General features: G+C 45.2%; 1 protein-coding gene across 2 annotated transcripts in view; it reads right to left on the bottom strand.

Moving 5' to 3' along the window:
* Positions 1-27,650, bottom strand: part of ANTXR1 (ANTXR cell adhesion molecule 1) — a 220,999-nt gene that overhangs the window by 69,148 nt on the left and 124,201 nt on the right. For both annotated transcript variants that reach the window (XM_059187868.1, XM_059187867.1), the window contains exon 13: positions 14,565-14,660. In XM_059187868.1, coding sequence (XP_059043851.1) covers positions 14,565-14,660 — 96 coding nt within the window. The remainder of the gene's footprint in view (positions 1-14,564; positions 14,661-27,650) is intronic.

Here is a 27,650-nt window from a genome sequence, read left to right as displayed (position 1 = left end):
TCACCTTCTTGCTCCTTCCATGCACCCTGCTGCTTCTCACTTGTAGCCTAAATGCTTTCTACTTCGCCCCACTTTGTCCCTGTGCCTGCACATAACCAGGTTAACACAGACTCATCAACTCAGATAGATCACCAGTAAATATACCTGCCCTCGAAATCGCCCCGACCTCACAGACAGGCAAGCTCCCCTTTATGGGATCTCACAGGACCCAGTGTCTTTTGTAGCACTTTTAATTATAATTAACAGATGAATGCAATAGTTCTTTGCTTCCAACTAGTGTGACTAGAAAGCGTTTATTTCTAACTAGAATGTAAGCTTGAATCAGCGCTAAGCACTGCCAAGCACAGGTTTGACTTGACCCACTTTCCTTCTTAGAAGGTTCTGGGAGATTCCTCTTGGTTGTGAGTGGGCTTGTCAGATCTTTCCCCATTACGAGGGACAAAGAGAGGATGGTAAGGTTGAGGAGCTCCTTAATAGGATGTTTCAAAGGAGCATGCTCAATAAACATATTTATAGGGTAACATAAAGGCACTGAATGGCAGTACTGGGGACAAATCTGGGGGCATTTTTCATAATCCTCCAGAGGCCAGCACCACTTATCTACTTAGCATCTTTAGCTTGGATATTATCAATGGGCAGAAGGTGACCATTTGCTTCCTTGGAAGATCTGCCCTAGAGATCCTTCTGCATTGTTGTTTGGACTGGTGGGGTATAGGGGATAAGAAAAATGAAACAGGATGTGCACTTCTCCTGAGCAGGGAACCTGATGCGGGGCTTGATCCCAGGACCCTGGGATCATGACCTGAGCTGAAAGCAGATGCCTAACCAACTGAGCCACCCAGATGCTCCTAGAATGTAGACTTTTGAATTTTATTCATGTTTCTTTCTTATCTGATAATTCCTTGAAGCTGTCACTGCTGTGAATTGGGAGCAATGCCCCCTCTCCCATCTTATCAGTTTTAACCATGTTTGTTTAGATAAACATGAAATAGGGCCAGACTTGACAAAGACTGTTGTGTGGATAAAGGAAAGAAAAGATCAAAAGATCAGGTAGAATCTTAATAAACTGAAGTCTTACTGGCAACCTTACATAGAGTCAAAACAAATTACACCCCCCTCCCTTTTTGTGTGTGTGTACACCCCTTGGTATGGCTATTAGAAATTGTAAGGATGGGGGACGCCTGGGTGGCTCAGTTGGTTAAGCAGCTGCCTTCGGCTCAGGTCATGATCCCAGCGTCCTGGGATCGAGTCCCACATCAGGCTCCCTGCTTCTCCCTCTGCCTCTGCCTACCATTCTGTCTGCCTGTGCTTGCTCTCTTCCCCCCTCTCTCTCTGATAAATAAATAAAATCTTAAAAAAAAAAAAAAGAAATTGTAAGGATGAAGATGTGGAGACAGTGCTGGTGTGGCATGATCACGGTAGGAAGATCAAATACACCCAGGTCCTCTTTGATACCTGGGAACTTCACTCTGGCTTTATGAGTCAGGTTCACCTGTTTAGGTCTCTGTAATGCTCTCTCTTTTTAAAATTTATTTTTATTTATTTATTTTTTAATTTTTAATTTTTTATAAACATATATTTTTATCCCCAGGGGTACAGGTCTGTGAATCACCAGGTTTACACACTTCACAGCACTCACCATAGCACATACCCTCCCCAATGTCCATAACCCCATCCCCCTTCTCCTAACCCCCCTCCCCCCAGCAACCCTCAGTTTGTTTTGTGAGATTAAGAGTCACTTATGGTTTGTCTCCCTCCCGATCCCATCTTGTTTCATTGATTCTTCTTCTACCCACTTAAGCCCCCATGTTGCATCACCACTTCCTCATATCAGGGAGATCATATGATAGTTGTATCTGTAATGCTTTCTTTAAGAACTGATTTTATAGAATGTTGAGGTGAAATAAAGTACCTGCTGACTTTATTTTGCTTGTGGTTTTTTTTTTCCTCTAGAAGTATTCAAGTTTTGCTCCTAATTTGTATGTTTTGTTCTTTGCCACCGTTTGCCCTTGCTAACTTCACTGCTACTATTTTGTGTAGTGGAATGCAGCAGGCGATCTACCCAGTTTTTAACACAGGGATCTCTTCCTTTTCCCAGGTGATAGCCACACTGACTCACTAGGTGTTCCATTTATTTATTTTTTGTTTTTATTTTTAATTTTTTTAAAAGATTTTATTTATTTATTTGAAAGACAGAGAATGAGAGAGAGAGAGCATGAGAAGGGGGGAGGGTCAGAGGGAGAAGCAGACTCCCTGCCAAGCACGGAGCCCGAGGCGGTACTCAATCCCAGGACTCTAGGATCATGACCTGAGCCGAAGGCAGTTGCTTAACCAACTGAGCCACCTAGGCGCCCGTTTATTTTTTATTTTTTAAAGATTTTATTTATTTATTTGAGAAGAGAGAGAGAGAGAGAAAGCACGAGCAAGGAGGAGGGGCCGAGGGAGTGGGAGAAGCAGACTCCCAGATGAGCATGTAGCCAGATGGACATGGGGCTTGATCCCAGGACCCTGAGATCATGACCTGAGCCAAAGGCAGATGCCTCCCGGGCTGAGCCACCCAGGGACCCCCTACTTTTTATTTTTAAAGACTTTATTTATTTGAGAGAGAGAGAGTGAGAGAGAGCACAAGCACAGGGGAGTGGCAGAGGGAGAGAGAAAACAGACTCCCCGCCGAGCAGGGATCCTGATGCAGGACACGATTCCATAACCCCGGATCATGACCACAGCTGAAGGCAGACAATTAACCGACGAAGCTGCACAGGCACCTCTAGGTGTCCTGTTTCAAGCTGTGAGGCAGATCAACATGGTGTGAGGAGCAGGAGGAGGCCAGGCCTGGCTATTCCCACCTGGTCGCCTGCTGTGTCCCCACCACCACCACATCACATTTCTCCGCCTTCTCTTTCCTGTGTCTGCTCCCTGTGACAGCAGCTGGCTATAGGCTAAGCTGTCGACACTCATTTTAGACAGATGCTCATCTGAGGGCATGAGAAGTAGGACAAAACAGAGGACTCTTTGGGTTCTCTGTCTCCATAAATCGTATTTAGGGACTCAGGATCCTTTTTGCATGAGCTGGGTGAGAATCACCTCCTGCAACTCCTCCACGCTGAGAGCATGGTTCTCTTGTTGCAGAGGAGAAGCTTCCTTGATTTTGAACCCATTGTGTTGTGCAGGCAAAGTTCAAGAGGACTGCTTAAAAATACTAGTCTGTTAAAAAATTCAGCACAGGTCCTCTAATTTGAATGAGATCAGTTTTATTTTATTTTATTTTTTTAAAGATTTTATTTATTTATTTGACAGACAGAGATCACAAGTAGGCAGAGAGGCAGGCAGAGAGGAGGAAGCAGGCTCCCCACAGAGCAGAGAGCCTGATGCGGGGCTCAATCCCAGGACCCTGAGATCATGACCTGAGCCGAAGGCAGCGGCTTAACCCACTGAGTCACCCAGGCGCCCCGAATGAGATCAGTTTTAAACTTCATGGAGTATCAGAGTGACCTGGAGGGCTTCTTAAAACACAGATTTCAGGACTACACTTGGCAGTCCCTCATTAGTAAGTTTGGGGCTGGGAGGTGCCTTTGGATTTTTTTTTTTTTTCTCTTAAAGATTTTATTTGAGAGAGAGAGAGAGAGAGAGTGCACAGCAGGGGGAGAGGCAGGCAGAGGGAGAGGGAGAAGCAGGTTCCCTGATAAGCAGGGAGCCAATGCGGGGCTCAATCCCAGGACCCTGGGATCATGACCTGAGCTGAAGGCAGATGCTTCACGACTGAGCCACCCAGGTGCCCCAGAATCTTTGCATTTCTAGTGAATTCTCAAATGTTGCTTCTGCTCCTGGTCCATGGACCACACTTTGAGAATTATGGGTTGGCTTATTTCTCACAATGCTATCTTCAACTAGATATGCAGGGGGCCATGTTGTTGCTTTAGGTCAGACATCCTGTTTTGAGCTGCTTATGGCTGATTAGAAACACCGGCTTTGAAAATGTCTCCATCTAAACATTGTGGTGTCCCCTGCTTTATTGTCAGGAACTATGGGATCTCCATAGAGCCTACATTGGCCTGTTGGGGAAGACAAGGAGTTGTTTCTGGAGAAGACTCTCAGCTCTGCTCGCAGGCACTCCCTGGCTTTCTCCAGTGAGCATTTGTGCTCATCTGTGTGCAGAGCTAGCCATGCCTGATCTCTTGGACCCAGTCTGAAGCAGTCCCAGCCACATAGTTCCCTGGGAGCTAGGGGCACAGATCGTAGCTTTCACGGTCTACACCATCAGCAGTTAATGCACTGAACGGTGTTTGCATCTTTCTCAGCCCCTAGAAGACATGGGCATCCTTGGCCAGCTTTTGTCTTGACAAGTAGCCCAGGGCTTGTTACTCAGTCACTATTTCTGGGAAGAATGGGCATGCATTCCTATGGAGGAAAATGTAAAGGAAGCTTTCCTCATTATTCTAAACTTCCTTGCCTCTCCTGTAAGCACTCTGGTGATACAAGACTCCAGACTGCTCTCCTTTCTCTCAATTGTCCATATAGGTGCTCCTTTAGTAGTTAACACGCCAAGAGTGCCAACTGCTGAGAGTCGGTTGTGACACTTAGATGCATTATGAGGTTCTCATTAGGGTCATAGGTTGGATTTATATTATTTACAGTACTTTGTTGGACACATCTATACTCCATTCTATCCCCTAAACCCAGCTTCCACATAAATTCACTTGAGTGTAGTTCAAGAATCCACTTTCTAAGCACTATGTCCCAAACTAATTTTCTGATAAAGCTTCCCAAAAATTTGAAAGTGACACACACAGTCCCTTTTGTTACACTACAGGTATGCAATATGTGAATTTGTTCATATGTGGTAGGTAAAATGGGCACAAAATCAGTAAACCATGAGATCATGTTACCTCAAAATTTGATTGTTCATGAGGTAAAGGAGAAGGTAATATATATATATAATATATATATATATTAATTTTTTTGTGTGGTAAAAAAAATCACACAATATACCATTAAACTTTTTAAAGTGTGAGGGGATTATATTTGGTGCCACTGAGTAGCATCAGGTGAAGGTAAGGATGCTGCCCAGCCGCCATCAGTGATCTGAGAGGAAAAAAAACCCCACACACCATATCCAGTTTCTCACTTCTGTTCACCCTCATTCGATGTCTGTGTGTCTCGTGCTCCTGAGCCTCTGTGCTTTTCCTCATGAAAGCATTTACTACAGCATCTTTCACACAAATGTGTGTCTCCTGGTCACAAGAGTCCAGACACCGAGTGAAGGAGGAGAGGTTTACAACGTGGACGAGAAGCTTGTGAGGAGATGAGAGAAGATGAGGCATCAGACCAATGGAAGTAAAGAGGCCCACACTGAGCTTCATCAGAGGCCACATGGAAGAAGAACCGAAAGAAAGGAGAATGGAACTGAATGGGAGCCATCATTGGCTTTGAAGAGGATTAGAGGCATGTGCCACAGACTGAGGGAGAGGCTCTAATGTCACAAGCAGCTGAGTAGCACTTTTATGGCATTCAGTCTTAGAGCCACACAAACAGTCTTTTTTGTTATGAACAGAAGGACCTGGCAAAACAACAGAAGCTGGATTCCTATTTTAAGCTGGTGCAGAAGGAATAACAAGACAATGAGTCATAGCCATCCACCTCTGGTATCGTGACACTTTGTCCTAAGAATGTCCTTCCTTCCATCCTGTCTCCGTCACTCCAAGCCACAGTGCTACATCACACTCACAGGCACCAGGAAGCTTCATGGGTCTGTTTTTACAAATCCAGGCAAAGTGGTATATTTACTATAGCATAATTTAAATTAGGCACTTACGATGCTTAAAATAGGAGTTTTTGAGTTTATTATTAATTTTTTTAAAGTGGATTGTTTTACTAGACTGCACAGTTTTGAATACTGTGCTCTGAACTCATGTTCCCCGTTAGTCCTGTTATTTTTGTGGAGCCAAAATTCGATAATGCAGTGGTATTTTTAGGAAAACATGTTTTAGGAGAAATGATAGTATTTGGAGAACTTTCTTTTCTTTTTTTTTATTTTGGAGAACTTTCAGTGTACCTGCTACTTAACAACCATTGCTAACTGTGGAGAGAATGCAGGAACTCCTGACTGGACCTGACTTCCTTATCTAATTCTGATCTCCATGCTTCCCATATGTACTAGAAAACCTCAAAGAATCTGAGTAATAACATTCCTTTGGTTTTTGGTAATTTTGGATTGTGAGCTCATGGGTACTTTGCATTTACCTGAAGGAATCCTGTGAGGACTGGGTTGAGGGCTCCACCTGCCAGAGAAGATCTGAGTTTCCTTCTGCAGATTCCTAAGTACTTCCAAACTGACCACTTTCCTTAGTGTGCGATTTACAGAACCACAAGTAAGATACATGATAATTCTAACACTTAGAGGTTATAGTTTTGAATTCTTAGGGACACTCCTCCCCCCAAACCCAAGGCCCATCCTTTTACACAAGTTCCCAGCTTTAAGCAGAAGACTCCATTCCAACTCCTATATAGGGGCTATATAAGGCTTTTTTATTTTTTTATTTTATTTTTTTTTTTAGATTTAATTTATTTGTCAGAGAGAAAGAGAGACAGAGAGAGAGCGAGAGCGAGCGTACAAGCAGGGAAGCGGCAGGCAGAGGGAGAAACAGGCTCCAAGAAGCGCGATGCAGGACTTAATCCCAGACTTTGGGATCATGACCTGAGCTGAAGGCAGATGCTTAACCAACTGAGCCACCCAGTGTCCCTATATAAGGCTATTAAAACAAATGTCTAGGTTATTGGGATCAGAAAATCTCTCGCCCCTCAGACTGCCACTGATTTAGGGTCAGCCAACCATCTGATTTCCAGATCCTTCTTTATTTTGGCCCTGAAAATGTTCTCTAGTTTCTTAATGAGCCTGGATATGTATTTTAAACAACTTTTATTAGATTTTTTTCTATAAGTTTTTTCTTCTCCCTTTGTTTTGCTATGTGGTCCTCACTGTATCACCACCAAGAGCAATTTCTTTTTCACAAATGATTGCTCCTTGCATGCTCAGAGGGGCTGGCTCAAATAAATATTGTATTTAGATGGCTAAAGTTTTGGGGGGCCTTAGATTTAAAACACTGCTTATCCTGAGACTTCTGGGTTGGTCTCTTAGCACTAACCCTTCCACTGCCTCCTGGCCTCATAGGTTCTGTGCAAGGAGAAGCCATCAGAACAGAGCTGTGTAGAGAAGAAATGCCAGTCGAGCTCTGAAAGCTATCTCACAAGGGCTTTAATATCTCAGATAGAAGGGGACACTTGCTCTCATGCTTTAAATTCTAGGCTAACTTTATCATAACTGTTTTTCTCATTAAAATTTAAAAAACCAAGGGAAACCGGGCGACTTGATGTGGAAGACATCCAGGAAGTATGAAATGTTGGCTAATGGCCGATAAGTGTATCTTTCTACTCCTCGAACAACATAGATGTCACGGAAACCTCACAGCTGATTGGAGTGGGTCAGTGCTGGCCAAGTACTGCCTGGATCGTCATTGGACACTGTAGTTTAGCAAAGGCTCTGGTGCCAAGGGGGTTGATCTAGAATGCAGTACAAGAAATTTTCATAGAAATGAGGTTAACTTTTTTCTTTTTCGCATTTGGGACTCAAATTTCAAATGTTTTTGGCCCTCCTAGTTCATCTCTCTTAAGATTCATGTCTCTAATTTGCCTTCAGGCAAACGCCCCAGTAACTAAAATGAGAGTAGTGAGGGACAAGCATTTTCACATTAGTTGATCAGGCCTACGTGGCTGATGACCACGTAAGCCTACGTGGCTTACATGGTAACTTAAAAGAATAGCTGTGCATATTCTCCAGGAGCTGTTATGTCACTGTCACTGCAAAACACTGTTAAGTGAAACAATGAAAAGAAATCCATGAATTCAGACCCCCTCAGGCTTGGGGGAGGAGTGTCTGGTCTGCCTAGATTATGGGGAAGATGATTCCAGCCATAGGTAGTGCCTGTGGGATCTGAGCAGGGCACACAAGGAACAAGGAAGGCTTGACGATGTTCACAGCATGTCACGCTAGTTGGCTTTGATACAGCCTCTCAGCGGGCCAGGAAAGAGGCCACACCTCAGAGCTCAGGAATCTGCTCTTCCCACTGCTTGACTATGTTTTCCGAACAGTATTTAGTAGAAGACTCTTGTTTTCTCCAGGTGTCAGTAAATTAATAGGTATTCGGGGGCACCTGGGTGGCTCAGTTGGTTAAGCAACTGCCTTCAGCTCAGGTCATGATCCCAGAATCCAGGGATCGAGTCTCACATGAGACGCCCAGCTCCGCGGGGAGTCTGCTTCTCCCTCTGACCTTCTCCCCTCTCATGCTCTCTCTCAAATAAATAAATCTTAAAAAAAGTAATAGGTATTTGGAAGGGGGATGGGGATTGGCTATGGAAAATTTCCAGGGTCAAAATAAGTTTGGACATGCATAACACAATTATCTTATTAAATACTCTGAGAAGTTCTACAGTGAAGACAGTTATGAAATTTAATTTAGTGGTGTCTTTTAAACTTATTGTCTAAATACCCTGTTCTGAAGTATACCTACTTACATCTTGTAGGTACTACCGTTCTGTGGACATAGTTTGGAAATGCTGTACCCTGAGTACCTACATCATATAATCCTCAGGTTGTTTCGATGTGTAAACAGGTCTGAGAAACAGGGGCCAGGGAATCCCAAAAGGGAGGAGTAGATTCACTTACAGGAGATAAGAATAAAAAGAAGCAATTTTAGAGACACTATGGTTCCAATGTTTAAATTTGACAAGTGAGGAAATACAGGTGAAGGGATTTGCCGGATCCTGTAAGTGAAGAGGAAGCTACCTATTGGAACCCGGTTGTCTTTAACGACAGCGCGCCTCTCCTCATTTCACCCAGCAGGCACGGGGATGCCGGTCTCTGGGTTTTAAGGCAAGTGGCAAGGCCAGCCTGGCAGGGATGAGGGAAGCCATGAAGTGAGGTAGAGATGAGAACAGACTGAGTGTGTGGGGTGTGTGGTGCAGAGCTCCAGAGGGGAGGGCAGGCCGTGGCAGAGCTCTGTATGCCTGTCAGAAACAATCTCGTAAGCTGCAGAGTGAGGAGTGTCCAGATGGGGATGGGTGGAGGCGAGAAAGGGATCCAGAAAGCATGAGGAGTCCAGGCCCTGGATGCATGGCTAAGGAACAGCTTGCCCCAGTCAGGTTTCTATATAACAATCAGTAAATCCCTTTGCTGTGTTAAGCTTGGCTGTCTGGCCCCACGAATTAAATAGTGTGCTTCAAGGTGTGGAAAGCATGGTTTGAAGACTTTATTTTTATTTCAGGAAGGCATATCAAGTTCTTGATTGATTTTTGTCCCTTACTGTTTGTCATTGGAGATGTCAAAGGGACTTAATTTGTGGAACTGTTCTTGAAATTCAATAAAGTGAATTAAACAAGATCTTTTTATACACCATTTTAAAAATTGTTCATAAGAGCCTACAGAGGCATTAAAAACAAAAGAGGGCAGAATTTTGCTTATGTAGGAAGAAACTCTGGATTCCCGCACACTATCCTCTCCCTACAAACAGAATAAAAGTATTTGCCTCTATTTGAACAGAAATCTAATGATTTGATCACACCTAAATAGCATGGCTTAATTGGATTTCAGAAGAACTGTAACTTTATAGCAGATCTCTTCTGTTTTCTTTCTAATAGTGATAAAGAACACATAACCTAAAACTTCTCATCTTAACCATTTTTAAGTGTATAGTTCAGTAGTGTCAAGTTCATGTTGCCATGCAACCAAGTTCCAGAATTTTTTCATCTGGCAAAATATGACAAGATCTTTTTACTTGGAGTTCTTGTTACACCACTAACCTCCCCCAAACACGGGCACATTTCTATGATTTTATTTAAGAAGTGGATATAAATGTGTTCTGTTATACAATTTGATACATAGACAACATTACATGTATTATCCATGTAATTTATGAAATGCAGGACTGCCTGCATTTTCTGGAATAGTTTAGTGCTCTCTATCACTGATTCATTGTTGCCTTTTCTCTCTCCACATTCAAGCCATTCAAAACATTTACTCTTCTAATATATTTCACCTTTTTTTTTCATGATCCTCTTCTTATTTTCATTTCCTAATCTTCTTTTTTGAGTTCAGTTGAGAGATTTCAATAATATTGGACCAAACTTAAGAGTAGATGGAACGGCCAGTGCATGGCTTACGGGGTATTGTGATGCCCCGTGTGGGACTGAGACAGGGCTATCTTTCTTCCTGGTAAGATACTGACCCTTGATTTCCCTTTTCAAAAATGCAAATAAGTCTGGCATGCATAGGCCGGTGCCTGGCTCTCCCTCAGTGTGGGTATTTTTGTGCCAGTGAATACATGTAGGAATCTTAGAAACCAAAATTTTACCCAGTGATCCCGAGAGCCAGGCTGGGGAACACTAAAAGGTTTTGATCCAGGATCTGGCCAATGACTTCTCTCTCTCTCTGTATCAGTCATGACTGATAGATTCTACTCTGCAGTGCGGGCAGTAAGTTACCCCAGGTTCCATCTAGCTGAAAGTTAAGAGCCCAGATGGGAGTGGGGTAGGAAAGGCAAAATGCAACGAGGAGCACTGGTCACTTTTCACATGTCTTCTTCCAGACAGGGCCAGCAGGAAGAAAGGATGCTGAGGCAGAGGGCAGGCCCGATAGTAACTATTACGTCTGGTGTGGTCATGCTGGTTATTATGTTTTAAAATGCTTTTTATGATTAGCAAATAGCAACTTGGCCTTCTACCCCAGGATTTTGTGGACTTCCCCCCCCCCCCCCCAACCCCTGCCTCATAGCCAGCCACTAAAGGGTTAATATTTGGCTCAGTTGGGGCGCCTTATTAGGTTGTTAAATATTTTGCACATCACTCCTGGAGAAAACTTTGCAGCAAAGACAAGCCTCTTGTACTCTACTTTTCCTGAGACCCTGCTGCTCCCTGGCTGTTTCCCATCATCACGATGTAGCTTTAGTACCAGGTCATGGGGCATCTCCTACACTTGCGGCAGGGCAGGGGGAATAACAGAAGAAGGTTTCAGGACCATCATTCCTGAGGATGTCCTCTGCCAGTCCCAGAAGCTTGGGTAGGGGTGCGGTCCCTCAAGGGAGAGAAATGTCCTGCATCCTTGGAACCAGGATCCTGGGGCAGGGGGCGGGGAGGTGATGTTTGCCGTCCTTCCTGTGTACTCCCTTTAGAAAACACATGACTTTGTCCTGTCTCCTCAGACATCATCACTCTTCAAGAAAGCCAGTGGTCAACAAGTAGTTTTTGGGGGCGTACCAAGCATCAGAGCTCTGGCCAGCTTTCAGAAATGGGGATGAGGGCAGTTTTTATAGACATCATAAACAGGAAAATTAATCTCCAAGATCTTCCCTTGTAAAGAAATCCTTTGGGACTTACAAAATCAGATCACATTAACACATTTTGGCCACCTTCCAAAACAACATGGACTTAAGCAGATAAATTCATTGAAAAATATTTTGAATGTTGCAAAACAATCTGGCCTTAGGTGACACTGCTTCCAGTAATGAAAGACATTAATTCGGAGACATTTCCCTGGAAATTAAAATCTCAATGAAATATCACCTCACACCAGTTAGAAGGGTTGGCTATCATCAAAAGACAAAAGATAACAAACACTGGTGAGGATGTGGAGAAAAGGGAACCCTTCTGCTCTGCTGGTGGGAATGTAAATTGGAGCACGGAGGTTCCGTGAAAAATTAAAAATAGAACTACCATATGATCCAGCAGTCCCACTTCTGGGTAGATATCCAAAGGAAATAAAATCATGATACTGAAGAAGCCTCTGCCCCTGCATGTTCATTGCAAAATTGCTTACAATAACTAAGACATGGAAACAACCCAAGTGTCCATCAACAGATGAATGGATAAAGAAACTGTAGTACCCATATACAATGGAATATTATTCAGCCATAAAAAGAAGGTGCTCCTGCCATTTGCAACAACCTGGACACATCCTAAGGCATTATGCTAAGCAAATTAAGTCAAATGAAGAAAGACAAGTACTGTGTGATGTCACTTACATATGAAATCTAAAACCCAAAAACTAACAAACAAAAAAACCGGGGCACCTGGGTGGCTCAGTTGTTTAAGCCTCTGCCTTTGGCTCAGGTCATGATCCCATGGTCCTGGGATCTAGGCCTGCATTGGGCTCCCTGCTCAGTGGGAAGCCTGCTTCTCCCTCTCCCACTCCCCTTGCTTGTGTTCCCTCTCTCTGTCAAATAAATAAATAAAATCTTAAGGGAAAAACCCAACTCCTAGAAACAGATCATATTTGTGGTTGCCAGAGGTGGGACTGGAAGTGTGGGAGGAGGGGGAATTGGGGGAAGGGAGATGTTACTAGACAGGAGGGTGACCATTATTAAGAATACTGTATGGTATATTTGATAGTTGCTAAGAACTGCTAAGAGAGTAAATCTTAAAAGTTCTCATCACAAGGAAAAACATTTTTAACTCTGAGATGCTGGATGTTAATCAAACTTATTATGTAAACATTTTGATATCTATTATGTATCTATTGATACATGTGTCAGATCATTATGTTGTATACCTTAAACTTAGACAATGTTGTATGTCAATCATATCTCAATAAAACTAGAAAGAAGAGACATTTCCCACCAATACAAATGGAATACAGGATGGAAATACAGGATTACTTCCCTATTATAGTAAATGTTCTTTAATATTGCTAACACTGCATAGCATTTCCTGGGTGCAGAATACTGCTCTAAGCAGTATATCCATGAACTCTTTCAAGCTTCACCATCTATTCATGAGGTCAGTGCTCTTATGCTTCTCATTATACAACTGAGGAAACTGACGTGCAGAGAGGTTAGGTAACTTGCCCAAGATCACACAGCTAGTACGTGATGGAGCACTGCTAGCTGTACTATCATTCTTAGCTGTCCTTACCGAGGATTAGGTGTTTTTGAGAATGAAGGGGACTGGGGTGACTCCTGCTACAATAGGAACCCTGTTGTTCACAGCCAGCCAGTGGCCACCATTACCACCACCCCTGGCCACCCCTTTCTTTAAGAGCTGGCTGCAAAGGTTTGTTGGTCCCCTCCCACCGCCCCCTCCCCCCCCCCCCCCCCCCGCTCAGAATTTCAGACTTGAAAATGTGCTTGTTTCTGAATCACCATGGAAAACACCTTGGCTGACTCATGTTCTTTTTTAACCCTCAAAATAAAATGGTTGTGCAGCCTTAAGTACTGAAAACACTATTTAACTTTTGGGGCTGCTATCGGAAGAATGCATGTGGAGTCTGGGTGAATCGGTCCGGTCTGGCTTGCACTAGCTGACCCGAGGCTTGTGCCTGTCCTGGGTACACCCCCCCCCCCCCCCCCGGCACATGTTCTAATCCACCGCAGATTGTCCCTTCCCGTCAACACCCAGAGCCTCTGCTGGTGTAAGAGCCTCTTTTCTTTCCAGAAGTCCCTGCCACAGGGATCCACATCCTGGTCAAGCTTCTCATCTCCTTCCTTTACCATCTCTTCAGAATATCATTGGAAGCCCTCTCCCCAACTTTTCTTGACCAGTGCTCTAGGAGCTTCTGGCCCTCACTGAGCTCAGTTGCACATGAGTTCCCTTGCACTGTGGACTCCATGCTCAGAGAGAAAATGAATACAAGTTCTTGCCTGGAGAGGCTCACTGTCTCCCCCGTGGGACCCTGCATGGAAGAACTAAGATACAGGGAATGGAAGATGCTGGGCAGCAGAACAGGGGTCACTTCAAACTCACTGTGGCTTTACCGCCCATGCTCTGATTTGCAGACAGGCAGGGTGTGGGCTGGAAGTAGGCACATGAAAGTGATTTTTTTTCCCCCAGTTGGATAGGACTTTGTTTGGACTTTTCCTAGCCTAGCGGCCAGGGAATGCAAATTGACAAAGAGGCACATTTCATCTGGGTACAGCAAGTGCCTGAAGCTCCCTGGGGAGACATTGGCCAGAGCCATGTGGTGGCTCCTGATGGTGATGATCAGGAGGAGACAGATTTTTATTGATCTTGTAACTGAAGTTACAAGTGCTGGGCACACGGTAGAGGTGTCCTATAAATGTTAGCTAAAATTAATGAAATAAAGGCGGGTGCTACTCATGCTTGTTAAAAATAGGCCACAGGCACACTCTCCGTTGGGCAGACCAGCTGCTGAGGCCAGCATGGCCTTCCTCGAAAGAGTTCAGTTGTGCAAGTCAACACACGTGTATGTGTGTGCATGCATGTGTGTGATACATGTCAAAAACACTCATCACTTACAGTATTCTGTGGGCCCCTCCAAGCATGGGAAGATGAGCAGCCTCCTCGGCTCCCCGACCTAAAGGCTAAATCTCACTCCCTAATCCATACTGATTCCTAATGACTTGTGATTCCACTGAGCAACTCTGTATAAATAATGTAAAATTTTCCTTAATCTTTAAAGGTTTTTTTTTTTTTGGACAATCTCTTCTCCTCACCATCCCATTAACCTCCCGTCACCTTCTGAGGGAGGCCTGAGGTGAGGAGAATGAGCTTGGGGCACTCACCACGGTGCAACAGAGAGGCCAGAACCACCAGAGGAGAGCCAGGGCCAGGAGCAGGAACAGGATCAGCAGGGCGATGGCCAGGATGGAGCCGTCCGACTGTGGGACCAAGAAAGAAGACGGTCAGCGGTGGGGCAGGCCACGCGTGTGACCAGTGACAACCGGAGCCTCCCCCTCCTCTCCTCCCCACCACCAATATGACGATTTGAGGCCCAGAGAAGAGCACGGTTTGCCAAACATGTGGCTGACACTGCCAGCGTTCTGGGCAACGCTGCCCGTGCAGCCAATGCTGGCGAGATGTGATGTGCCTTTTCAGAAGGCTCCGCTCTTCTCGTGGGACAACGTGCTGAGGGCCCAACCCTGCAAGAGCCAGACTGGGCGCTTGCTCAGGCAACTGGACGCTGAGGGGGCCTGTGATGGCTCCACAGCTCCTTGCCTCCGGCATCATCACCCTCTGCCTGGTGACATCCTCCGACTCCCTGACCCTGCTATTCCTGCCACCCCCGGGCTGTGCTCACGACCCTTGTGCTCCGGGTTGGGTTCAGCCTGCTCCCATGGACTCGTTCAGGGATAGGCCCTGACCCATTCATGAGGTAGAGTCAAGAGCCTGCTGACAGGTGAGATACAGAGCTCATGGATTCCAGGAAGGGAGAGGGGAGCAGCTGATACAGAACCTGGGAGAAAAGGGGAGCGGTGGCTGAGTCGACACTGCCCTCAGATCAAGTGGCTGTCACATTGGGGCCAGGAGGTGAGGCAGGCGCCCCACACAGATTTTGCCCATTTGGAAAGTGCCGAGACCGGTCCTGAGCATGGTCATGGGCCGCTGTGGCCTGTGACGGAGGTTAACTTTTAGCAAACAGAGACCCCGCTCCCAGTCGGTGATGTCGGGCTGTGGGCTCTGGGAAGCAGATTTAAGTCTCCACCTGCCCTTGCTGCCAGCTGCTGGGAGTGGAAATGGGTACAACTCTTGGGGGGTGGGGCGGCACCAGGCTGAGGAGCAAATTGTCATAGGTACTAATTGTCATGTTACTCTTTCTCAGCAAAGCTGGAAATTCCACTTTTAGCCCCCGAAAATTACCAGGTATGTTTGCAACTAAACGTTTTCAATCAAGGAATGGCTAATAATGCATTATAGAACTACGGTGCCATTGGTTACTGTGTAGATGTTGTTTTCAAATAATCTTTTTTAACTTATTTTTTTAAATTGTGTTATGTTAGTCACCATACAACACGTCATTAGTTTTTGATATAGTGTTCAGTGATTCATTGTTTATGTATAACACCTGGTGTCCCATGAAATTCGTGCCCTCCTAATATTTTTTTTAAAGATTTTATTTATTTATTTATAAAAGATTTTATTTATTTATTGACAGAGATCACAAGTAGGCAGAGAGGCAGGCAGAGAGGAGGAAGCAGGCTCCCTGCTGAGCAGAGAGCCCTATGCGGGGCTCGATCCCAGGACCCTGGGACCACAACCTGAGCCGAAGACAGAGGCTTTAACCCACTGAGCCACCCAGGCGCCCCAAAGTTTTTATTAGCTTATTTGACAGAGAGAACACAAGTAGGCAGAGCGGCAGGCAGAGGGAGAGGACGAAGCAGGCTCTCTGCTGAGCAGAGATCTCAGTGAGGGGCTCGATCCCAGCACGCTGGGATCATGACCTGAGCTGAGGGCGGAAGCTCAACCAACTGAGCTACACAGGCACCCCTCAAATAATATTTAAATTACATTCCCGATATAATGAGTGGATTTAATAAACGTTGGGAGTGAGAGAGAAAGACTGAGGGATATTTACTAAAATACTAACAGTGGTTTGTCAGGTAGTGGGTTTACGGTAATTTTCTTTACAAAAAATCTGTAACAAGAAGATAAATTACTAAAGTTGTTCTTTAAAAAATCTGTCCTTGGGGCTCCCCACTTTGATGTCCCAAGTTTGCCTGACCCAGAGGTTCTTACAGTGCCAGTGGACCTGTGGGGTACACAGAGGGGTTCAAGAGCGTGGAAACGTGTGACCCTCTCCAAAGTACACCATGATAAGCATGAACTGTGTCTTCAGGGGAGACTGCTGAGCACATGATCAGATTCTCAGAGCTGCCCTCACCCCCCAACCCATCCTGAGGAGCATCGAGGTTGGGAGGCCATTGGGGGAAGTATAGCCAGTTAATGGCAGCACTGGGACTTGACTCACTCCCACTCTAAGGGCTCAGCCGGGGCTCCTGGAAGCTGTTTAAAGGTAGCTCTTACTCCCTGGAATGTCTTTGACCAAAAAGCCAGGGAACTAATCATCCTGGTCCAACCCAGCCAAGGCTTGGGGAAGCCAGAGTGCCCCTGAGGGAGGCGCAGCCTCACGAACGCAGGTGCAGGGCCGGGCTGTGGGTGGGGACGGAGCACAGACTCTGAAGGAGGGACACAGCCGTGCCAGAGACGACCCACAACACTGATGTGTGAACTTCGGTGGAGAGGGATGCTCTCGGCAAGGACACAAAGAAGTCATGAGTGTTTCCCAAACTTACTGTTAGTCAGGGATAACTGTTAACCCCTCAGTCTCTGCATTCCCCAGCCAAAAATGGAGACACTCGACCTCGGCTGCTCCCCTGCACTGACAAAGGTGCTACAAACGACACCTAAGGTACAGGCAGACACGGGGCCGGGAACAGCACAAAAGCCATCATGTCAAACCCTGCACTGTACCTCACCCTCCCTCCACGTCCTCACCACAGCAAACACGGTGGGCGTTGCAGACCATAAATCTGCTTGCACTTAGAATAATAAATAGTTTTGGTTACTGAGAGGCTCATAAAACAGCAGTCTTTTAGTATTGAGTTATAATTTAGTGAAGCCTACAGACTACATTTATTCCCATTATGCTCAATCTCCCGGCTCCTGATTTTGTTTTTCACTTCAGATGGAGGAACTGAAGCAGAAAGGCACAGCTATTGTGGGAGAAGTCTTGACTTCCTTCTGGAAGGAGAAGGTTTTCTGTGAAGTAGGGAGGGAGAGGGACCTGGCCTGCAAGGGGAGAGAGGAGGCTTCTGCCCCAGGGAAGATTTCCTGGGTTGAGACACACCTCTGTTTGGCCTTCTTCCAGCCAGGCTGGGTCTGCCCCTTACAAGCCACAGCTTTCCTGGGCTGATGGGGGTAGAGATTGGGGGAAGAGGGGGACAGCCACGGGGCTCAGGAAGAGGTAAGGTGCCATGAGGCGAGTGGGAACACACAGGGCCATGAACTCCTGGCGGGATTTTGTCCTGCTCTGGAAGACGACAGCCTGGCATGTGGCTCCCAACGCATTGCCTGCTTTTCAAGCACTTCCCCCAATCATTACATATAAACCCAGTGCAAATGAGTCACCATCAAACACAGGGCAGGAATTTTGGATAAACGTAGACCTGAAGCCAATGTTTTCCTGGGAGAGAACATGTACATGCAAGCCCAGAGGGTCCTTCACATATTCATTATCAAACGTTTATGGACCAGCTATTCTGTGCCCATTGAGTAGAGAGATGCAGGTTCAATTAGACAGAACCAAGGTGCTCACGGCCTGCTGAGGAAAGCCATATCAACAATGAACCACGTGCGGAGGCTGTGTGTTAGTCAACAGCTGTTTACTTAGCCCCTTTCATGCGTCAGGTAGTGAATGATATAGTCAGTCTCTACACTTAAAGAATTTACATTCTGGTGGAATAGAGATGATGATGACGATGATGATGATAATTGTTATTAGTATAGCTAACAGCTCATATATATTAAATAAACACTATGTGCCAAGGACTGTTCTTGCTATGTACTGACAGGCTTTCATAGAATTTTCATTAACAAACAGATGAATTTAATATTATTTCTCTCATCTTATAGATACAAATCCTGAGGCAAGGACCAGTGAAGAAGCTTGCCCAAGGTTACAGGAAAAAACCAGAATTTAACCTGGGCTGTTCGGTATCTCACTCGCAGGTTTAACCCGCAGCTGTTGTTCTCAGCAAGTGAGCCTGGGAGGTAGCACTCCAGAGAGGAGGTGGTGCTGGAGTTCTGGGCCTGCAGGGTGAGGAGAGGTTGGCCTTCCTGCTTAGCAGGGCGTGGGATGGGAGAGAAAGTGGTGGGGATCTCAGCGTCAGAGGCCATGCAAGCCCAGCGGAGGAGCACGGCTTCTCTTTGAAACAACAAGGACCCTGGGGCACTGTTCTCAGATTTGTTTCTTAGGAAGCAGATGCTATAGACATTCTAGAGTATGGACTCCAGGAGGGGAAGGTGGGGGCGGGGGGAGGTCAAAGGCCCAGGTGGAGGGCTGTAGCAAAGCTGTCTCATTCTTCCAGGGTGACGATTTAGAGGGTCACCCTTCCGAAACTTTTGTATTTTCATAGATGTGTTCAGCACTAACATACCCAACAATTGTTGACCTTACTGTGTGCTATCTACATTCCTAGCGCTATGCAAAGTGCTGTATATACATTATCTCATTTAATTAAATGAGCCTTGCTGCAGCAGTCTTCTAGGAATCATTCTTCCCGTTTTTCAGGGAAGGAAAACAGAAACTCAGCGATGGTATGTAACTTACGCAAGACCTTTCACATAACACTTATATACATATTTAGAGGCCTACAATTTTAATGTTGCAAAACTGAAATTGAGACTTCATAGTCTGATTTTAGAATCTCACTCTTCTCCCACTCAACTGTCACAATATAATGTCAGATTGATAAAAATTCACTTAAGAGGGGTGCCTGGGTGGCACAGCTCAGGTCATGATCTCAGGGTCCTGCGATCAAGCCCCAGGTCGGGCTCCAGACTCAGTGCGGAGTCTGCTTGAGAATCTTTCTCTCTCTCTCTCTGCCCCTCTTGCTCATCCTGTCTCTCTCTAAAATAAATAAATAAAATCTTAAAAAAAAATTCACTTAAGAACTACCCACACTTTAAAGGCTAAGCTTTAAGCAGCTGTGTGAGAAGAAGGAGAGATGGAGTCATATTTGGAATGGCTGCCTCTGCTCCAATGGGAGCTTCCCTTATGTGGCCCAGTGTGGGTCAAGGTGCTACACGGGTGAAACTGTGTTTCAGAGTGAAGTCAGAAGGAGATGAGAAAAAACAGCAGAGTCCATCTTCCCCTTGTTGTCGTGGCTTGGAGTTTCAATCAATAACCTTGCAAAGTGGGATTGACAACTCATGCAAGGATGGCCCCACGTAACCTGTTGAAAATGTCTCAGTATGTAGTTTACAAATACATACATATCTGCACTGTTTAGTAAATGGTATTTGCTTTCATTCATGAAATTAGTCACTAATTCTAAACCAGTTCTTTTGCATCTTTACCAAGTTCCCAAATGAAAAACCCTGTTGGGTGCTATTGGCTGGGAAGCATATGGAATGTTCTAGAGCCCACACTGTGTGACCTAGTGCCCAACAACCTGGCTCCTTTCTTTTGTTCTGGTACTCTGGTACCAACTGCCTTGACTCCTTGGGCTCTGGCTACCAACTTGCCCTCCTGGGTCCCAGCTCACTGTCTGTTGGCCTCTTCCCCAAAGCTTATTGCGGGAAAATTCCAGAAGGGTCACAGGCTGACTGTTGTCCTCAGCCTGACTTAGGACGGGTGTGTGGGCTCAGTCTCTGCTGTCTCTCTTCACCAGGGCAAAGGGTGGCCAGGACTGAAGAGACCCCCAGGCCTACCTGCTCACACCACAGGGCTGAGTGGGGCCATTTAAGTGAGTTGGTATAGAATTGTGCCAGAGCAGGCTCTGTCGTGGATGGCTAGGGGATGAGAGTGGGCAAGGTGGCTTCTGAGAGCTCATAATTCCAGCAGGTACCAGCCTCCAGGCTGATGCAGATGAATCCTCCAAGCTCTCTGCGAGTCCTCAGTGGGGAAGGGAAGCCTGAGGTGGGGAACCTGATTTTATGAGCCAAAGTGAGAGCAGAAGCTGACTTGCTTAGCAGACCTTCAGACTGCATGTAATTTTCCAGAAACCTCCCAAAGATTTCAGAGGGGAAAAAAGCAGTAGATAAATAGCCAGAAACTGATTCCTACCATGGTTATTTTTCGGACAGTCTAAATATCAATGCGAGTTCAGTTCTCATTTTATTTAAAATGTGAAAAGAAAGTTTAAAAAAATCAACATGGCCCTTTAATTAGAAAAATATTTGGCAGGAGGTGGGGGACTGGACTCTGGGACGTGGGACTGGAGCTGCAAGACAGGTGGGAAGATGAGTAGAATGAGGTGGGGGTCTCTTCCATTTGCAGGGTGGGGGTGTGGAGGGGTGGTAATCATCTGTTTCCTTCAGTGAGTAGTTTCATGCTCAGGCCTGCTCCCTCCCTCTGGTCAGGTTTTGGTTTTTAGTGACCATCCCAGAAGGCCGCCTCCTAGCTTTCTTTAATTCCTTCTGTTCCCAGCTCACCGAAGGAGGGCCTCTCTTTCAAGACAAGGAGGCATGTTTTCAAGGGCACAGGCTTGGAAACTTGACGAATGAAAGCATCTCTTACTTGGTAGGTTGGAGGTAATTTTGGAATTCTGACGCAGGACATGAGGAGGAGGGATCTTGTAGGGGGCCCATTTGTACTGTGATGAAAGAGAGAGAGGCAGCCTTGGGGACAGTAGAGCCGCCAGCACTGCTCCTCCTTTCTGTTTTGTTTTGGGGGTTGTCATGGTAAAGAGAGGAGGATTACACTGAAAGGAATCAGTGGGAGATTGGGGGAAGCTCAGCTTAAATAAACTGTGCTATCCCGCATTTTGCTGTTGGGTTTGGACTAGGATTCTGCCCCATGCCCCGAATGGCTCATTATGTAGCCAGTAAAGTGTCTTGGTTAAGAAGGGAGCATTCTTCCCTACTCCCGTGTGTCCTTCCATGTTGAGGGTATCCTGTGTGTCCAGACCTTCTCTTCCCCTTTGTTCATTCAACGTAGAAGGCCAGAGTGAACCAAGCATGATGCGATCCGTTCTCCCTGTCCCTCCTAGAGCACACTGCTCCCAAGGAACATCCCACAGGGAGCCTGGCTCCCACTGAACTTATAAGTAAGCCATCCCAGACAGGGCCTTCTCTCCTCTTCTGCCATACGAAGCTGGTGTTGTCAGGACGCCTATGCCTATACAATTTGGGGAAGCCCCCTTCAGAGAAAGAACATAAAAATACAAATGCAAAATCATGAGGGCCCCTCCCAGGGCCTTAGGAGGGCTAGGAGGGACCCATTCAAGTAAGCAACCTTGGAACTCAAATCTTGGCTGCCCGGGAGCTCTGTAGCTGGCTCTAAGTCTTCCCCGGACGGGCGCCGTGCCCACAACAATAGATAAACCTATTTAATTCTGGACTTCAGTTTCCAGCCCATTTGCTGCCACACTCAGCCAGTCTCTAGCCTACAATAATAGAGGCAGTAGTGAGGTTCACATATCATTTTGGGGGCATCTCGTTTCTGTGAGACTTATAAAGAAAGCATCCTATGCTTTATGCCTCTACCAGAATGGCCCCTCCAACATCTCCTCTTTCCACATCACCCAGGAGGGGCCGTGGCAATGATGACAATGGGGTCTGACAACAGCACAAGGTGTTATTATTAACCAAGGGGTTCTGAGAGCCCACGCTGACGGGGTGGGTGCGTTTGCTGTCGCTCTATGATCTTCAACAGGTTTTGTAGGTCCGGAGTTTTAACACTGAATTACTGAAGATACCAGATCCTTTCACATGGTTAGACGAGGCTAGCTTTTCCACATTTAACGTGAAAGAATGAATTAGCAGGTTTTTTAGCCAGACTCTGCTAAAAATATGGCAAAAAACAAAAAACACACAAAAAAACAAAAATAAAAAAACAAGCAAGCTGGCGATCTGTTCAAGCTTCTTCAAAGCTGGTGAAGAGGTTTCCCCGGATTCAGTTGGTGACTGATGAGGCCACGGGGCATGCCAGGATGTGGCAAGGTGGGTTTGCTATGGTGTGAGGCTGCCTGGTGCCCCCTCTGCACCTCCCCCCTCCCCCCTGACCCTTGGCCCTCCCTCTCTGCTACTGAGTGCAGTTGTGTTTGAAGCCCTCGAGCGAAAGTGACCCTTTTTCCAGGGGCAGCTCTGGTCTATGACCTTGTGCTCTCATGGCAGCCAGCTGGTTCTAAGTCCCAAGGAAGTCATGTTGGGGAGAGGGAAATGTGCAGAGATCAAGAGACTTGTCTTCTTCGGAGAGACCCACTGGAGGCAAGGAGGGGCCCTGTACCCTGTGTCGTGGCCCCCTCAGCTCTAGGCTGTGTTCCTCCCTCCCAGGGCACAGGTTGCCACTTGGGAGGCGTCACATTCCAGGACTCTGAAGTGGAATTCAGAATGATGCTCAGCAGCTGAGCTGAGCTCTGTTTCCTGCCCAGACAAAACTGGCGGGGCACGGGCAGGTTTTCTTTTGTAAGAAGAGATTTTAGTCATTTTATTGCTGCTGAGACGTTCTGGATGAGCAAGCCCCAGAGACCAAAATTCTCTCTCTCTCTCTTCCTCATCGCTTATATATTCTGACTATTATTTCTGGAAGCAACTTCAGCAATTATCTAACTTCTCCACCCAACCCGCCCTTAATTTTATTGGAATTCTAGTCTGCCTGCTTCAGTGACGAGTACTGGACTCTCCCGAGCCTCTTTCCTCCTCTCTGATGACCCCTTATCCACCTTCCTCCTGGGCTGGTCCCTGTCCTTTAAATATCTGTATGGACCTAATATGGCTATTTTTTGTTTGTTTGTTTTTGAAAAGGTGTATAGTTTTTTTATTTTTCTTGAAGCATGTCTGCTTTTTAAATTCACTTCAAAATTATGGTAAAAATACATAAATAAAAGGTGCCATTTGAACCATTTTTCAGGGTGTACAATTCGGTATACCTACAATGTCGTGCAACCCGTGGATGAACTCTTGGTGTCTTTGTGCCACTCTCCATGGGCTGTATCATTTCCTTTCAGAGTTTAAACTCTCAACTCCATACTGATGGCTGCCGTCTTTATCTCTAGCCTAGATCTTTCCTTTAGGGTCCTTCAGGTCCTTGCAGTCAGGGTCATTCAACTGTCGGGAGCTTCCTACTGATGCCTCTGAGTCAACAGTTCAAACTGAGCTTATTATTCTCCCCTTCAAGTCTGTTCAATCTCCTCTCTTCATTCAGTCGCACTATATACCAACCTAACCTCTTCTCGGATCTGTCCTTGTCTCTTCCTCCACACCGCGGATTAGGGCTAGAACCTTATTATTTCTTTCCTGGACAGTGGCAGCTCTCTCTTCACTGGTTTCTCCACCACTAACTTGCCACCCCAAATTCCATCCTCTACAGCAGCACAGAGTCATCCATCTAAAATGTTGTTCTGATAGTGCTAACAGCTCATCACTGCCTGCCTGATTTTGTAACATTTGAAAATTTGATGAAAGTGACATACCCCTTTGCTCAGAAAAGTACACAAGTACAAGTTTCCTTTTACACTCCAGCTCACAAATTTTGATGACAATTTCAGGGCATCCATCGAAGCCCCCAGAATCCATGATGCGTCCTTGGCTCAAGGCCCTTCACAGCGACACCTCTCTTATTTCTCCAACCTCCTCTCCTCTCCACCTCCCTCCTTACACTTTGTGCTCACCTCACATAGTGTTCTCTTGTGTTCTTCTCCCTGAAACACCCTTTCATCCTTTCATTGCTTGGGTAGCTGTTTCTCATCTTTCAAGTCTTAGCTCAGGCAACAGCTGATTGATTCCTACGTTGCCTACTAACTGGACATCTACTATGTGCTAGGGCCTCTATAAGCACTGGCAGAAAAGATGGATCACAAGCCTTGTAGTTGAGTGGGGAACACAGACAAGAAAACACTATCAATGAACTCTGAGTTTGTGCTCTCATTTTATATGTCTACCTTGGCATTTACTGTATATTATAGAAATGATGTCATTACATGATTTGTCTCTCTCACTGAACTGTAAGCCCCTAGGGGACACAAGTCTGACTTTACCCATCTTTGTAACATGGAGATATAGTACAGTGTTTCAAACATAAAAAGACTTGTCACTCAAGTATGTATTAGGTGGAGATAAATCAGTATTGAGCCCGCTAATCCTTCCACAGCTAGCAGGTGGCACTGGAGTTAATGTCACCCTAGGCTGTTTACCTCTTCCTCCAAGGCCCCATCGCTGCAAACAGCTCACTAACCTCACTGCAAAAAGCGTGGACTTTAAAATCAGGGAAAGATATTTAAATCCTAATTCTTCCACTTATTAACATGTAGACTTTAAAATATTAATATGTAGACTTTAGATAAGTTGTTCAAATTCTCTTAAACTTCCTTTTCTGTACATATATGAAGTTGAGATGACTCCTACTTCCCAGGATTGATTTGATCCTTAATGAGATGAGAAATGTAAAGATCCTGGTGTACGGCCATCCTTCAGTAGATGTGATTTCCCTTTCTGTCCCCTCTTACTTCTGTCATGTTCCTGTTGATGTGCCTGGGCTTGGTCTAGGCGAGTAAATTTGATTCCTGTAAACAGTCTCCTGCTAACTGTGGCTGGAGCTACAGGGTGCGTGGGTGGTCCTAGGGTACGTATTTGGGAGAACCACATGCCCTCAGATGTCCATACCAGTGTCAAGGAAAGGGAAACCCATGTGGGTTTTCCAATGGCAAATTCAATCGCCCTCATCAAAGGTGAGCAAATATTAATGTTGGTAAAACACAATCAAACATTATGATTCATTTCTGCTGCCTGAGAGGTAATCTGGACTAGAAATGGCAATAACATTGATAGACACAGAAGACACTGGATTCCTCAACCCCCAAAGTAGGCAGTATAGAAAAAATATTAGGTGAGAATTACCTAAGCCCTAGTGGAACTCTGCTTAGAAAGTATGGCTATAAAGTAATGAGGTTTGAGGTCCTGTAGTGAGCATGGCAAAACCCCCCACATCCAAGTGAATCTCATCCCCTCCAAACTTAGTGGCTTTGGATGCTGGAGACTCTCATACAGCCATTGCTCAAAGCAATCCTGAAACACCTCCCTTAGAACTGTTTTTGAAACCGATTTATAGGCCACAAAAAGAAAACCTTCCACCTTCTTAGTCACACTTTGCTTTTCACCAAGGAGGTTCCCAGCTTGATTAACTACCATTCACCAGACCTGGTTCCTACAACTTTTAGGGGTTGTTTTCATACCAAAGGCTGATGTTTCCCTATTCCCCTGCTGAGGATATTCAAATACCATGACTTGGAAGTGATGGTAATTTCAGAGCTGGAGTGCAGAGGATAGCTGGCACCGTGACAGTGTTGTTGGAGAAAGTACATGACTTTCCAAGGTAAATATTTTGAAGGACTAGCAATCATTTGGATGTGCGAATTCTAGTTTGCTATAAATCTTATGACTTTGGGCCTTATGTAAATAAAACCAGAAGGACTTAGAGAAGCCATCATTGGAACGTGACTGAGGGGAGACTGATACTATACTCCTTTAAACTCAAGCTCTGAGGTCCTTTGTCACGGAAGGACACTCCATATCAAGGTTTTCTAGCATCATCTTGGTCTTCTTGTCACCCTGAGGCAGTAGAGATACTTCATCTCACTCACAATGGTAAGGGTGATAATACGTAAATCTTGGATTCATTCAGCACTTTCCTTTCTCTCCATAAAATGCATAGAGCTTGTTAATCAAAACCAGTTTTTAGAGAATAATTCAGAAAAGATGCAGCTCATTAGTACACAAAATGTCTTAGTTCCTGTGAGTGGGCTGTTGAAATAGGATTAGAAAGTTCCTTAGTAATGTTTAAATATGATGACACTGGAAGAGAAAGGCTAATTTCTTGTTTTCATTTTTTGTTTCATTGCAGGGACTGGTCTCCTTGCCTTTAATGTAGCTTTTTATTTAAGGCATGTGCTTAATTGGTATTCTTGGTCATCCCTCCCATATTAGTCAGCATCATTATTACCTATTAGCAGTAACTAATATACTAATAGCTGTTGCCTTAGATTATGAACTTGGAAAGGTAGAAGAAGCCAGGCCTATGATTTGGCCTCACAGACATAGATGCTTACCAGTGGTGACCCTGATGACTGATTCCTCAAAACTGTGTCTCTACACTGAATTACAGAGTATCTGGAAACCAACTTATCATTTTCTGTTGAGTTTCCAACACGGTGAGCAGCAGGAGACAAAGATCAGCACAGTCAGTCTCCACTCCTGGGAGACGTCATCACTGCACAATTAAAGTCAGGACTGATTCACAGGGTTCGCTGAAGGAGCAGCACAGGGTATGTGGAGTTAAACTTGAACTGACGTTACAAACCACAGTGCTTGAGCTCAGAGCAGAGAGAGTTCAGGAGGCTTGCCAAGGTCAGTGAGGCATCCTGGGGCAGGTCCAGGCAGCACTTGGCAGGCCTTGAAGCCACAGTGAAATGTGGGTAGGTGGAGAAAAGGAGAGGGCATTCCAGAAGGAAAGTAAACTGTGATCAAAGGCACAGAAGTAGGGATGGACATTACTTTATTTACAATGAGGAGGTATGGAATGCAAATTTTTAATCATCATCAAACATTTTTATCTATTAAGAATCAATGCATTCACAAATTTTAAGTCTAGCAGATAAAGGTCAACCGAGTTGCTAGATTGAATTCTATCAGCAGCATTATTTGCTAGAAATTCATTTAGGTTGAGTTTGTACCTTTATACAGATTCTCAAAACCCTGAACTTTTGGATACCTTTTCCAATTCCATGCATTTGGGCAATGAAGGTAAAATAAATTGCCTTAGCTGTACCTTTCATATTTCTTGGCTTGTAAATGAACCAGTTCTCCTGACACTGGGTTGTGTGTAAAAGAAGCCCAGGAATAGTTTAGTTGTTGCTAATTCAAATGCTTCTGAATTTTTTTTTTTTTTTTTTTAAAGAAACAAAACATTAAGCCCACTGCTTTGGGCATGGACCAACCTAACATCTGTTCTAGCAACCATGGTAATGGCAAAGGAATGCTAGTTATATATTGCTTGTGGCGCCGATAGACTCTTGTTTTAGGGAGATATAAATTAAATCACTGACCTCTGAATTTCCTAATGAAGCTGGTTGCTTTGCAAAAGCAAAGGTGTTTATATACTCTTGGGGAACTCTCACTCTGTAGGAAGCAGAAGGAAGAGCTTGCTGGCTTTT

This window comes from Mustela lutreola, chromosome 9, assembly GCF_030435805.1.
Source record: "Mustela lutreola isolate mMusLut2 chromosome 9, mMusLut2.pri, whole genome shotgun sequence".
Lineage (NCBI taxonomy): Eukaryota > Metazoa > Chordata > Mammalia > Carnivora > Mustelidae > Mustela > Mustela lutreola.
Note: the sequence above shows the minus strand (reverse complement) of the source record. Positions and strands in the feature narration are given on the sequence as shown.